The sequence below is a fragment of the Atta cephalotes genome, assembly GCF_000143395.1.
Source record: "Atta cephalotes unplaced genomic scaffold scaffold00010, whole genome shotgun sequence".
NCBI lineage: Eukaryota > Metazoa > Arthropoda > Insecta > Hymenoptera > Formicidae > Atta > Atta cephalotes.
The window spans coordinates 3,352,702-3,367,746 of NW_012130074.1; the positions used below are offsets into that span (position 1 = coordinate 3,352,702).

Sequence of the window (15,045 nt, forward strand, 5' to 3'; positions counted from 1 at the left end):
TATATATATATATATATATATATATATATATACTTGTTTTCGATTTGTATTTTTTCGAATTAAAAATGAAAGATTGGGGCAAGTTGTTACACTTCGATCGGGGTAGATTGTTACAGTGTAACAACTTATCCTATTGAAAACAATTTTTTTTTCTTCTACAAAATACATGGAGATAAAGATAATCTATTTATAGAACGCACAGACTTCTATAAATAAATTGCTTTGTTTCCATGGTTGTTTCCATAATCGCGTCCAGCAGACCACTTAACTGTTGTGCAACTGTTTTATGATTGACTGCTGAGATAGGATCATTTTTCTAGATCTAAAAGTATAATCCAATCAGCGCGAAGAAAATTTCCAACAGTTGCAAAATAAACGTTCTGCTGAACGCAATCCATTTGAAGACAACGCTGGGCAGCGTCATATTTGTGTTTACTCTACTCTCACATATATAAACATCACACAGATAATAACATTAGTGTTCACATAAATTTATGCGATATTCAGAGACAGGACGCATACATACGCATATGTGAATTGAAACAAAGACAGCTCGGAATCAGATTCATCTTTTTCTATCATTGAGTTAGCAATCTAATTATAACAGTCTGTAGAATGAGAAATGCGATTTGACAAAAAAAAAAGCAAACAAGGATCTGTAAATATAAAAACTTATGCGACAGCGGGAAAAGAAGTTAAAGATGATCATCTGTCTATAAGAAAAGCGGCAAATGCATGTAATATTAATTTTATGGCTTTCCAATGTTAACTTTAATAACTATTATAATTAAAGAAAAAATTTTTATAATAATATATTTTTTTATTTTATATTATAAAATAAATATTCCCTGTGTAAAAGTATTTCATATTTAATTTCATTGTAATCTTAAATTTGCGTATATATAGATGTTTCAAGTGAGATACTGTAAATGTAACAACTTGCCCCACCCTCGTAGAAAAATACTACTGAGCACTAGGAATATTTTGAGGCACTACTATACTACAGCACTATTACACTACTATAGTAGTGCAGAAATATTCAGTAATGTTCAGTAGTGCTAAGCTTTTATATATTCATGTTTCGGCAAGATACAAAATGCAGGAAACTAGTACTTTACAGAAACTAACTATTAATAATTTTATTTTAAAAAAAGTACTTTTAGAAAGAGAGATTCGTCATGAGATGGACTTGTTTTCCGTAGAAAGAGAAAATGACGCGAATCCTTATAAAGAGACATATGTAAATGAAATCACCATCACTTAGCTCGATCAGAGTGTACTCGTAGAGTCTTTGAAAGTGCATTTTTTAAATAGAGTTATTAATAGTTAGTTTCTGTAAAGCATAATCGTTTCCTGCATTTTGTATCTTACCGAAACGTGGATATAAAAGATTTTAGCACTCAACACTACTGAATACTTCTGCACTACTACAGTAGCGTAGTAGTACAATAGTGCCTCAAAATAAGCCTAGCGTTTAGTAGTACTTTTCTACAAGGGCAGCTCATCATATAATACACCAAATAATACATATATATTATTTGGAGCATTCCAAGTCTTGACGACACGCACCGAGGATGCATCTCATTCGGAAAGGGTCCGGAGGATTCGACTACTTCTGGGGTCGAGGACGTTGATGATCGGTCTCGTTGATGATTGTCCGTTCCCACTCCAACTGTCACCAGATTTTTATCCTTTTTTGGCTTGATGTCCTCCGGCCTAGAATGGAAAAAAATGCAATATGGTTTATCTGATACGGAAATTCATTTCGTTTCGATTCGATTCCGGAACTGTGAGAGCATGTCTGTAAGTACGCTGAGATTCGTGTGAGCTAATATTTTGCACATTTTTCTAAATTCTAATCAGAGATTGACTTAGCCAGAAATGATTGCTCGATGCTGATTCAATGTCAATCAACTAATCATTCTGATTGGAAATTAATTATTATAATCGCAAGAATTATATCTCTTATATATTTTCATAGTTCCGAAGTCGACATTTTTCTCCTCTGGTGAAAAAAATTTCGTTGCAATTATTCCACGTTTTGGAACATTTCAATGAAATTGCTGAAAATTTGCTGAAAATAAATTTTTCATCTAATATATTGAAAAATCATTGAAATTAAACTGAAATTTTTCTGAAATGCTGAAATTTCGCTGAAAAGTGTTTTAAAACATTTCAGCAAAATTTTTCCACTAGGGGAGTAATTAACAAATTATTATAATAAAAATCATTGACTGCCAGCTTTAAGCTTCATGTACAGCAATGAATAACTTACATATTGCTTTCTAGAGTCAAGTTTATGATACTCGTATGTATCAAACGAGTATGTATCATAACTACACATGCTCCGAACTTTCTAGTTGCGAATGTTTCGAGATGTATGTATTTAAGTACTTAATCAAAAACAGTTCCTTGAAAAGACATATCGTTTCGACATTTTTTCGAGGAACTGTTTCTGACTGGGTAATGTCGAATGATGAAGAGCAGCTCTAAATTCTGTATGAAGTTTCTGCATGGCTGATTATGCGATAATGTCCAACATTTTTTTCGCGTAACGTCATTATATTTTGCATACATGTACGTACAACGCAATACTTGTATAGCCGATCAGAAAGGTCAACATCTTTTTTTCGATGGGAGTAGTCTACTCATGGAGTAATTGGTTCTTATTTGTGGATTTATGAATAAGAACCAACCGCTCGATGAGCGGTTAAGTTGCACTCCGAAACTCATCGAAAAAAGATATTGCAATCTTTCTGTGACCGGCTATATAAGTATTGTATTGTATATGTATGTAAGATGTAACGGCGTTGCGCCAAAATAATGTTACGCATCATAAAATAAAATTCCTGAATGGAATTATAGAACATTATGTTCAATTTCATTATTTTGTATCATCGAGAAAGAATCTTTTTCTTCAGAAAGATTCGAACAATATCTGAATATAGTTTTGTTGTACTACATTCAGATATTGAATATTTTCTGGTTGAATAAATAATACGGTCTCGACGTCAATGACTGATTGTCAATGTCAAACGATATCTCGCTGGGAATCAGGAAATTTTATTTGTATGACAACACAGTAGGGAGAGATGCGACTAATGATAGGCAGACACGATTACTCACGATGCAGCGCGATGCAGAAGTGATGCACCGTGAAATGGTGCTAATTAATGCTTGCAGGTATGACCCAGTGAGAAATGACAAAATCAATGTTGATTCGATGTCGATTTGATGAATTCGATGTCGAATCGAAATCAATGTCGATTCGATGTCGATTCCATAATCATTTCTCACTGAGAACGCGACACTAATGTCACGTGCACAGGAAACACTAATGAGTGCTCTAATGCCCGCTCTGGCGTGGATCCAATGACTAGGCCACAAATGCCAGAAGAATATATCTTGCCTGAAATCGTAATTGATTCTCTGCGATGGCGTATTATACCTGCGCATTGCCAGCAGCCTCGGCAGCAATTGGATGAACACGCGTCGGACCCACGGCTTCATTACATGGGTTTGCGGCGAACGGTAATGCACATTTATGACCACCACTGTTATCCATACGCTGTAAAACACGAAAGAAAGCTGCTGAAATGTAAGACAATTCGTGATCGAGTTAATTATTCAATAATCTCTAATTGTATTAATTTTAAATTTTTTAAAAAATTTGTAAATTAAACATGAAAAAAAAGATATAGTTCACATAACTAAAAATATTTAGTTGTGAGCAATATCACTCTATAATTATCATTATGTGATAGGAATGTGTGGTTGATTTATTTACTTTTGATGTGTCAATTACGTCCATGTAGTTAGACGCGATTCGGTTGTGACAAAACTTGGTTGGGGGATTACTTATTATGGATAAGTTATATATTCGTATAGTTGCGACAATCGTGATATAAAGTATATATGTATGATAAGAATTAAATTATTAATAAGAATTAATTTCTTATTAGTAATTTCATCATACTATAAATGAAGTTGCAATTTTCAAAAAGCAAAAGCGACTCACGCTTACTATTGGGTTGTCCGGAAAGTTCGTGCCGACTAACTTATATAATTTAATAAATGTATACTAAAATTTAAATTTTCTGCGTTTCAATTTTCCTTCAACATCGGCACAAACTTTCCGGACAATCTAATAGTTAAAGATATGTGTATGTGAAACGCTCATTATTCTAAGCGCACATATATACATATCTAGTTGTGTGCATAGTTCGAGCCTTTGATTTGTTTCATAGAATTTGCAGATGCAATTTGCTTATAACACACGCGTCGATTAGTATCGTGAAAAGACTTTTTATTTTGTTATTGTATTATGGAACGTTGTAAGAATACATGAAACTGTCGCATCTTATTTATGAATAATAAAAAGGAAATACATCTGGAAATACAATTATTTATTGGATGTTTAGAAAGTTATATATAAGTGCATGTTTAGAAAATATTTGTCCACATATTTATAAAAAAACAGATTGATTATGAAACTTTAAAATTTTCATAACTATTCCGACACAATTCCATCTGTCATAAGCAATATAGGCGATCAACTAAAATTGAGAAAAGAAATAAAGTCTATTATTGAGGTTTGTAAAGATTCTATAGAATAGAAATTCAGTTAAGATATTTCTCTGATTACAATTGCGTTAGAAAATTAATCGCGTACAATCTACGAATATGCCTCTCCGCGCGTGCTCTCCGAAGAGAGAAACTTTTGAGGCGAGCGTACACACATACGCATTAATGTATCTGTGTGCATGAACACTAGTCCGCACTGAAGACAGTGTGTCCTTGTCTTGCCACTCGGCGTACGAGAAGGAGAATTTCTATCAAATTACATATTTAAACTACTCTAATTTAGAAACGGCATTGCTAGGCTTCCCCATTTTTTTAATGAGGTTTCTATAATTATTTCTACATTACATATTTTTTTTTTAAATTTGTAGAAGACCGCGAAGTATTAAGACGTTATTTCAGCAAGGCTTGGTATAGAAGTTTACGTGTTGAAAGCTGAAACTTTGAAAGTGAATATCTCCATTTCAGCATCGCTCTTTGAAATTTTAATCATAGATAAAATTATTTCATAATATTCAATTTCATAATATTCATAAACATAATATTCAAATTTCAAACTAATCTGTAGAAACTCAATTTCTCGGAGAAATAGATGATTTAATTAATAGATGAGATAGGCAAATCTTTTTCTATATTTATATTGCTTATATTAGTTTCGGAATTTTTTTATCTTTAAGGAAAATGAAAACATACAAGAGCAAATATGTATAGAATTGTATGTAATTGTAGACTATATCAGTGATTTCACTTTCCACTTCAATAAGTTAATTTTCAGAACCAGAATATTTGTCCGGAATCTTCATTAATAATATGAGATAAAGATATTAACGGTAAAAACAACCTCAGAGAAAAAGTTATGTTTAGAACAAGTTATAGAACACAATAATCCAATAATACTAAATGATAATAATCCTTCGGAAAATGTAAATTTTTAATTTCGTTCTTGAATAATTTTTCAATATAATGAATGAGATGAATAGATTCAATAAGATGAATAGATTAACTAATATAATAGACAGAATCTCGCATTAGATTAATACGAGATATAGATCAGTTTAATTAATAAGATTAATTTCTTTTAATTTTTAGTACATTTATGAAATTCTCCAAAAAACAGGAAAAGCTATACTTGAATTCTATAAACAATCTACTTTAGATAATAATGCACGATATAAATTAGCTGAACTGATCATACAAGCAGAGTATGGTGCCGATATTAACAAAACGTAAGTATTAGTATTTAATTTGGAAGTTTATTTTTAAACTCATATATAGGGTGGTCCACTTAAATCGACCATCTGGAATATCTCGCTTATTTTTGATGATATAAAACAAGTTTCAAATAAAAGTGGAAGAGGGAGGACGTATTTTAATTATGTTGTTTTTTTTCTAGGTGGAGACGTCAAAAAGATATGAAGATTACGTACACTTTTTTAAATCGAATTGTATGATTTTTTTTTATACAATATGATTCCTCTAATTATTCTGCATATAAAAGATATTAAGATAGTGATATCAAAAAAAACTATAGTTGACAAGCTATTTTACATTTTATTATTACATCCAGTGGACTCCACGATGTTCTCGTTTTGAACGTTCAACAAGGTAATTATTAGGATAAGCGCGAACAAAAAATGCGAACGTTAACCAACAGTCACCATCAATTGGCGAGCGTGACAATGAGTGCATCCAGAATCAACGATCATTCACGGAGCAAAAAAGAGATTTATTTATTATATGTATATACTGAACGTGTTTAAACTTTCTCAACATGATTTGTAATCTTGTATAATATAAATTTTATTACTATGAATCAGGCGATTCTGGATATCTATGTTTTTGCTTATCTTTCCAAAATCATTGGGAAGGTTTCCAACGACGTCTCTTACATAATGGATTCAGAAGCGACTGAGCAAAAAAGAAATTTATCTATTATTTGTTTATTATGGATAATCTTTAATATCATCTTTCTTATTTATTACTATTTATTATTTCTCTAATACCGTGTTTAGACTGTAAGGTTATGTAGCGCTCAGTGAACGATGGAGTGACTTAAAATTACGCTCCATCACTTATTCTATGTTACGAATTATAATAAATAAACATATTAATAATAATAATAATAATAGATAAATCTCTTTTTTGCTCAGTGAGCGGTCGTCGCTTCTGAATGCATCCATTATGTAAGAGACGTGTGGTTCAGTTTCAGTAAATGCAATATCCAAATGCAGATCAGAGATCCTGATAGATAAAAACTCACATTTCCAAACGCGTAAAAACATGTTGAAGGACATTTTCTCGTCAACAACGGGAAGTAATAAAATAAATGCAGGATGACAAGAGCTTTTAATTTTTTGTTGGCGATCATAAAACTTGGGCAAATACTAGTTTAGATGAGAAAACGCACGTTCAAGTACATAATAAAAGAGAAATCAAAGAAAAAAAAGGAAGAAATGTGAAAATTCGAGAAACTGTAACCAGATCGTTTGAAAGGGATGATGAATAAGATCCCCTCTGCTCAAAACGGAAAAACTTAAACCTGTGACCATCGTCCATATACCATTTTAGAATTTAATTTTAGGATAAGAAAATTTTAGAAACAAGATTTGTCTTTTTTCTCTTTCTTTCTTTTCTTTGATCATTCAAAAGTTTTACTTTTTGTAATCTTTGTCCATTTATCTATGGACGCAGACTCCTAAGAATACAAATAAGACTTATTATAAATAGAAGGTATCGATTTAAAACTCTCAATAATGAATAACTCGAATTTTCTAGAAATATTTTCGATTCTTAAAATAGAGAGTTCTTGGACTAGGCAATCAGTCCATTGAATTCCGCAAGGTCGCATCTAAAAATGAAAATTATAATAAAATTGAATTTTTTACAAGATCAAGAATAAAGAGAATTTTTATTTGAAAGAATATTATTGCGAATCTTATAAAATTAAACTCGCCAATGGGCGGCTGTAAGTCCGAAATCCTTGGAGAAGATGATGACGTGTCACCAATAAGTTTTTAAGAGGTTGAAATTTGTAGTGTAGGAGGAACAATTTTGGAAATAGTTCGCCAGTAATAACACGAGAAACAAATTTTCTACCAAAGCGAAAAAATCCCACCAACTTGAATCCTCGATTTTCCAGCTTAACACATCCCATCAAAAAACCATCTTCAAAAACTCAGATATAAACCGTGATACCGCGAGACTCTCTCTTATTTTTTCTGTTCTTATTCTGTATCTGATTTTGCCGCCTATTTTATGCTTTATTCTGTTGTGCTCATTTAGTCAGTCAGTCAATCATACATACGGTTTCATCATGTAAAGTTTTATACGTTAAATAGTTTCCGTTTCATAAAAATCTGTGCGCGACTTTTTAATCGAGTGATGAACTTCACCTCATCTCTTTGGGCTCCGCCATCTGACGCGAATATTACTACAGCAGAAAATTGTAATCTCATGGATTATTTATTTGTCCCGAAATTAAATTAATCGCTAAAGAATAAATAATTCACTAGTGCAAATAATGTTCTTTTAAATGTCATTAAAATTAACGGAATCGACGAAACAGACAATTCCCGCACTTAACATCCCCTCTTCCTAAAAGTTCTTTCCCAGAGCAACTACCAAGTGTTTACATCCCAGTATTACTTCCTCGATCATTATACCCATATCTCGTTCCCATAGAATTCTACAACCTTTTCCCACGAAATCAGAAATACTATTATCAGTCAACTTTCTCATTTGTTCATTCCAGTATTCCTTTCAAATTCCGCCTATACATATTTAGTTTCGATGAAATTCTTTTATAACTTTTTTCCTCCTTTCTCCGCTACTATACGCAAGATAGAAAAAAAAGTCAGCACTGCTAACCCTGAAATTTCATTCTCTGGCGATTTAATTTAATGTCAAATAATTAATAATAATAATCTCGTCAAGTAATAAATTTTTCCTTTTTATTATTGTAATCATATTGATTAGTGTATAAAGTTTGTAATAATTAGTTTCTAGTAATAATAATTTTATTAATGTGTAACCTTTTTCTTTATTTTTTTGTAATTATATGTATTAAATTTGTAATCCGTTATGATAGATTAATAATGATTAGTAATAATAAACAATGTTAATAATTTTATATCTCTATCATTCTCTAAATTTAAAACTCTAAGCCCTCGTAGTCGCTTTGCCTTTTCAGAGATCGCACGTGATCCAGTCCCGAGTTAAAAGGATTCCTTGAAATTTGGACCGACGATCGCATCACTCATAAGAAATAAATGTCATTAGCGTCCTTGCGGAACGTTGACCCATATTTCAAAGCGACACAAAGGGATGCGTTCGATTCGCAATACTCGCCTCTGTGCGGAAACCTGTGAGATAAAAGTCTGACAAGTCCTTCTAAATACTATTACCATTTCTACTCCTTTTCTCTTCAATAGAATCATAAATTTAAAACTTCCAAGGGTTTGAACATATATTCTGGCACACATTGACAATTAAGATGTTAAATAACTCATAAACTATTAACTTTTCAATAATCGTATCTTAATACTTTCATAAAGAATAATGAGATAAATCAGTTGATGTAAAAAAAAATTTAATGTAAAAAAAAAACACATAGTTGCTTTAAAAAAATATGTATGCTAAATAGATAATTTTTTAAATAAAAAAAGCAATTATGTTTTCTTTCCACCAACTGATTCATCTCATTATTCTGTTTCGCAGAAGATTCATAATCCACAAGGTCTCAGATTCAAATCTATTGGGTTATCCGAAAAGTTCGTGCCGACTTTGAAGGAAAATTGAAACACAGAAAATTTAAATTTTACATTTATTAAATTATATAAGTTAGTCGGCACAAACTTTTCGGACAACCCAATAATTAAGATGCGTTTTTCAATAGGCAATTTAAAATAATTTTAGATATAAATGTCTTAGAAATAAAATTTATAAGCCTTAAATATGAATGATGTTTCTTTTTCCGAATATTAAACTAGTGTCAGCACTAGTGTGACCAATATGAGGACGTTTCTCTCTGATCCATATGTAAGATTCATTTGACCCGGAAGAGTGATAAACTTTATTTATGCACGTCGCATAAATGAATCTCATATTGCTTGCTGATACTAGTTTAATATTCGAAAAAAGAAGATTCATTCATATTTAAGGCTTATAAATTTTATTCCTAAGACATTTATTATTAATTAATATTATTATTAATTATATTTGAAATTATTAATTAATATTATTATTAATTATACCTGAAATTATTTCAAATTGCCAATTAAAAAATTATTTATTATCTTAATTAGATTGAACCTCTGGATTATGAAATATCTACTTTCAAGATTGGTAATTATATTTCGATCAAGTTAATTTTTTACAGAGCAATATGAACAGAAGTGGGTATTCGTCAAATCTAAAAATTGTATACAAACTTTACAAAGATCTATGGCGTGAAATAAAAATCGCACACAACGATTTACAGTAATCGAAAGAGGGAATCTTTACTTTCAATTTGTTTTTTATTAAATGTTGATTTTTTTCAATGAGTTATTCAATATTGAAGCAAAAATGATCCTTTTTACTTCAATACTGAATTGGTAAAAAAAGAATCATACAACATTCAATAAAAGAGCAAATTGAAAGTAAAGATTCCCTCTTTCGGCTACTGTAAACCGCATTTGAGTGCAATTTTTAGTTCACGTCATAGATCTTTGTAAAATTTGTATAAAATTATCAGATTTGATGGATATCCATTTCTGTTTGTATAGCTCCATAAAAATCAATCATATCGAAATATCAATTATTGATTTCGAAAGAGATTTCAAGCTTTAAGATATATTTTTTTTAAATCTCTTATAATAATTTTTGACGAAGTTCCTCTATCTTGAAATTTGTCTATTTTTGAACAAATAATTAAAAGATTATTTAAAATCGATATTAAAAAGGATGAAAATTAAAATTCAGATCTCCGTGAAAAATGATCGTGAAACAATATTTGATAAAGCGTCTTAAAGCTTAAGACATAACTTTCGAATGCTCCGAATTATATTTCTCTGCAAAAATTTTATTGTAAATGGCATTAATATACGAGAATCATTTGAAAAGTTTTGAGTCTCAACATGAAAATAACATTACTCATCAAATCCATTCTGGAATTATAGTCGTACATGTTTTGAAAGATACCTATGATAATTGTAGCCATTTTAAATCAGTTGTTGTTTGACAGTCGTTTGTGCTCGTCCATATCAGTGTTTTTATAAAAATAGAAAAAGTCGAATATCGGCGGTCATATGGCAAAAGTTTATGAACGGTTCAAATTGATTGATCATCCACCGTATTCATCAGATCTAGCTCTTGATGACTTTTTCCTATTTCCTAGAGTCAAAGTTTGGCTCGGAGAACAGATCTTTATCATATGAAGACATTGATATCAACTGGCACAAATAACTGTCAAACAACTAAAGCGAAAATGAGTACAATTTTCACAGATATCTTTCAAAACATGTGCCATTGTAGTACCAGAATGGATTTTGATGAGTAATGCCATTTTCATATTGAGGCTCAAAACATTGCAACAATCCTCGTAAATTGAACTTTGGAGAATAAACTTTGGCGTGTACGAATAAAATAAATTTTTTTCTACAAGTTTTTTTAATTATATCGTAAGTTTAACATTTTCTACTTAAAATAACTTCTTAACGCTACAATTTCTTCTTCATTACGCTACAATTTTTTTCACTGAAGAATAACGATTTGAAGTGCATAATAAATTTTCAGATTTTTCGCTAAAAACAATTTAAATCATTTAAAAAATTATTTAAAAGTGATTTAATTATCGCGTAATGTTTATGGTTGTGAAATTGTGCATTAAGATAAGTCTGTTTCTTATCTAATTTCTAAGAGAGAATCATATTGCGATTTTAAATCATCCTCCAATGTGTGAGTGTGCATGTGTTGAATGTTGAATGTGTTATTAATGTGTACATCTGCGTGCGCGCATGTAGTGTATGCGTAGCGTGTTATGTATGCGTATGTGTATGTACATGTGTGAATGTTGCGCGGCATGGGATGTGTGTGTGTGTGTGTGTGTGTGTGTGTGTGTGTGTGTGTATGTACGTGTTATGTACGTGTGCATGTGGTGCGTGTTGCATGCGTGTGTATGCATGTGTGCGTGTATGTACATATACACGTAGCACTAACACTAAATTTAAGAATACATACATATGTACACTTATTATGTTATACATAAAGAAAGTTATTTAAAAGAGATAACAAGTTACTCAGATTCTATGACTTCAAAGCTCCATATGTTTTTATTCTCTGTAGATGTGGCAAAGAAATTAATTGTTAAAAATCATAAAAACTACAATATATCTCAAAATGGAGTAATAAATCGGCTAAACTTTTTATACGAAATGTATGGATTTTATTTATATGTATAAGTGTAAGCATATTTCACTTTTATCTTTTTTATGGAAAAAACTTTACAATACTTCATAAAAATAAGTTTTTCATATTTATTAAGCTAAGGCCTGATTTCATCAATGTTACTTTGATTTTAAGCGAGGCTTAAAATTCTCTCTCGTTTTAAAGCGAAAGAGAAACAGAGAGAGTTTTAAGTCTTGCTTAAAATCAAAGTAACATTGATGTAACTGGGCCTAAGAGATTTACACAAGAAAAAAAGAACAATATATATAACAATATATATAAAAACACATACTTATTATCCCAATTACAATTTTTTTGCTTTGTACCAGCTGTACTTTACAGCAAATTATTTAGATAATATTGAAGACATAAGCACTTGTGAGAAAAGTGAAAGCATGTAAACAAAAGATAAGAATTGTTAAATGTAAATGAATTAATGAATATTTCCGAAATGGACAAATATATTAAATTAATGATTATTTAATTAAGTATTAATAAATGTATATTGCTATCAAAATAAATATGTATCAAAAATTATTACATCTTAGATTAAACTTGAAAAGAAAACTGTACTATATTGCTTCATACAATACATTCGAAATTGCATTATAAGATACAAACGAGAGATACGAACTGAACGTATATTATAATTTTAATTTCTTTTCTGGTACAATATAAGTCGCGATATTGGATGCTTTCAACAACAGAACAGTCATATGCACTGCAATACAGTAATACGCAATGCGTATGATGGAATAACATGGTCGATTTGTCGATTATCGTGTGATAACAAACATGCATGTTGTATCATATGCTGGAATACATTCATACATTGTTGCTTGCTGATATGCATTTTATATTATAGCTGTGTATGACTGTGTTGACTTGTATCATCATTGGAAAGCACAGAATCATTGTTTATTACATATTGTGAATTCGATCACTCGAACTACACTGGATCAGTGCATATTAAAAACTGTTATATGTATGTATGTTTATGATACACATATATTTTATTAAATAATGTGACAATATCATTAGTACTAATAGTTTAAAATATTTATGTATACATATATTTATATATACTTTTACATTTAACTTTGCTAATGTCATGTAAAGCAGCTTTTTTTAGCATTGATCTAGTGTAGTGTAAGTGATCGAATTCGCTAATAATGCCTATGTATATTGCTGGAAAGCATCCATATGTATCAGTTATATTTATTATTTATATATCACACATTAATTATTGATATCTTTTGGAAATTCCTTTCGATTTAAGTATTATTCTTGTTGTTATGTCGGTTTATACCCTCCATAAAAAGAAATTGTATTGAATAATATTTTCAAAATAAAAAAGTTATATTTTTCTTGTACCAAAAATGACGATTGTTTCCATTCATTTTCTATATTTAGAAAACGAATAATAAACTTAACATTGTCATGCTGTGTTATTATTCGTTTTTTAAATATGGATTTATTTTTTATGATATCTTTAAGACATCGAAAATATTTTCAAGGCACCTAAAACATATGTTCAAGATATTTAAAAAGAAATTTTTAAGACGTCTAAAAGATATCTTTAAGACATCTTAATCCTAGTATAATATTGTTACTTTTGGTTACTTTTCTCATAATACCAGGATTGTGAAACTCTGCAACTTTGTCATGCTATATCTCTGAATTGAATACGTACTTTTTTACCTCGAAACGAAATGAAATTTATACTTCGAAGTTAGACAAAAACAGATAAATATGAATCAAATAAATAATATTTTATCTTCAATTAATTACAATGTTTCAAAGAAATTTTATTGAAAAAATTCGCAAAAAATGATTACTTTGGATAAAAAATTCTCAAATTTTTAAATTTAATGTTCAAGCAAAATCCGTAGGATTTTTTTAGTTGACCCTTTGGACTAACAAAAAAAAATAGTAGAATTGCTAAAAAAAATATAATTATTTGAAATTACTCGAAAATTGACATTTTTGGAGAATCTACATATTATAAGTTTACAATTAATAAATAAAATTTTATTATTTGAACAATATAAAAGAGTTATAATATAAGTAGATAAAGGATTGTACATGTATAAATATTATATATATAATGTGTATAATTAAGTTTATTAGGATTTAGTTTAGAGAATGATGCAACACTTGCTTTAAAGCAATAAATCCGCTCTTGGCTGAGCGATCTTTGAAGAATGACAGAAATTATAAAATTTCTACTATTTATTACATTGAAATCTAATTCTTTTTAGTTCTATATTTACGTGTACTTACTTTTATACTATCCGAAACTCAGTAAATGTATATTTAATAAAAAATAAAGGGGTACCCAGAACGCCGAAAACAAGTTAGTCACATATGTGTCTCACGTCTTCCTTTGAACTTTTGTATATTCTCACATCAAGAATAACGTAAAAAAAATACTCTTGCAGGGTTATCTATGGACAATTAAAGTTTTTTTCAGCCTTAATCTTCAAATTATATTATAAAAAAGCAATATAAAAAATCGCATAGGGTACGTTGATCCCATGAATATCATATTAGGGTCAAAAACATTTCTCGTATATCTAAAAGACAGCTTCCAGATATCTAACAAATCATCTTTTATATGATTTTAACTTAGAGATGTGTTTTAGAATTCTATAAGATGTCTTTAAAATATGTTCAAAATATGTTTAAGATATCTTTAGGTATTTAAAAGATAAACTGTTGCATTTGTTAAGTCTCTAAAAGATATCTTTTTATAAAAAATGCAAGATATGATTAAATATCCTTTAGAAATCTAAAAGGCATCTTTTTTATTATCTGGGAAGCGACTTTATTACTACATTTTGTGGAAGAAGAAGGATTGTACGAACCGGGCATTGTAGTAGCATAACACAGCTGTAAGCTTCTAAAAAATGTTATTTTTCTCTATTAAAAAATTACGCGTTTTTCTCGACAATTTTCGAGCGGCGTGGAACTCAATTTTTAAACAACGAACTTCTTGCATTCACATATTCTATAGCATTTTCTCTCTCTCTCTCTCTC

At 29.9% G+C, this 15,045-nt stretch overlaps 1 protein-coding gene across 1 annotated transcript in view; it reads right to left on the reverse strand.

The window, feature by feature from the left end:
* LOC105627873 (acetylcholine receptor subunit alpha-like) overlaps positions 1–15,045 on the reverse strand; it is a 49,505-nt gene that overhangs the window by 4,664 nt on the left and 29,796 nt on the right. Inside the window, exons 9-10 of the mRNA XM_012209149.1 lie at positions 3,410–3,568; positions 1,570–1,716 (exon numbers count right to left, since the gene is read on the reverse strand). Coding sequence (XP_012064539.1) covers positions 1,570–1,716; positions 3,410–3,568 — 306 coding nt within the window. The remainder of the gene's footprint in view (positions 1–1,569; positions 1,717–3,409; positions 3,569–15,045) is intronic.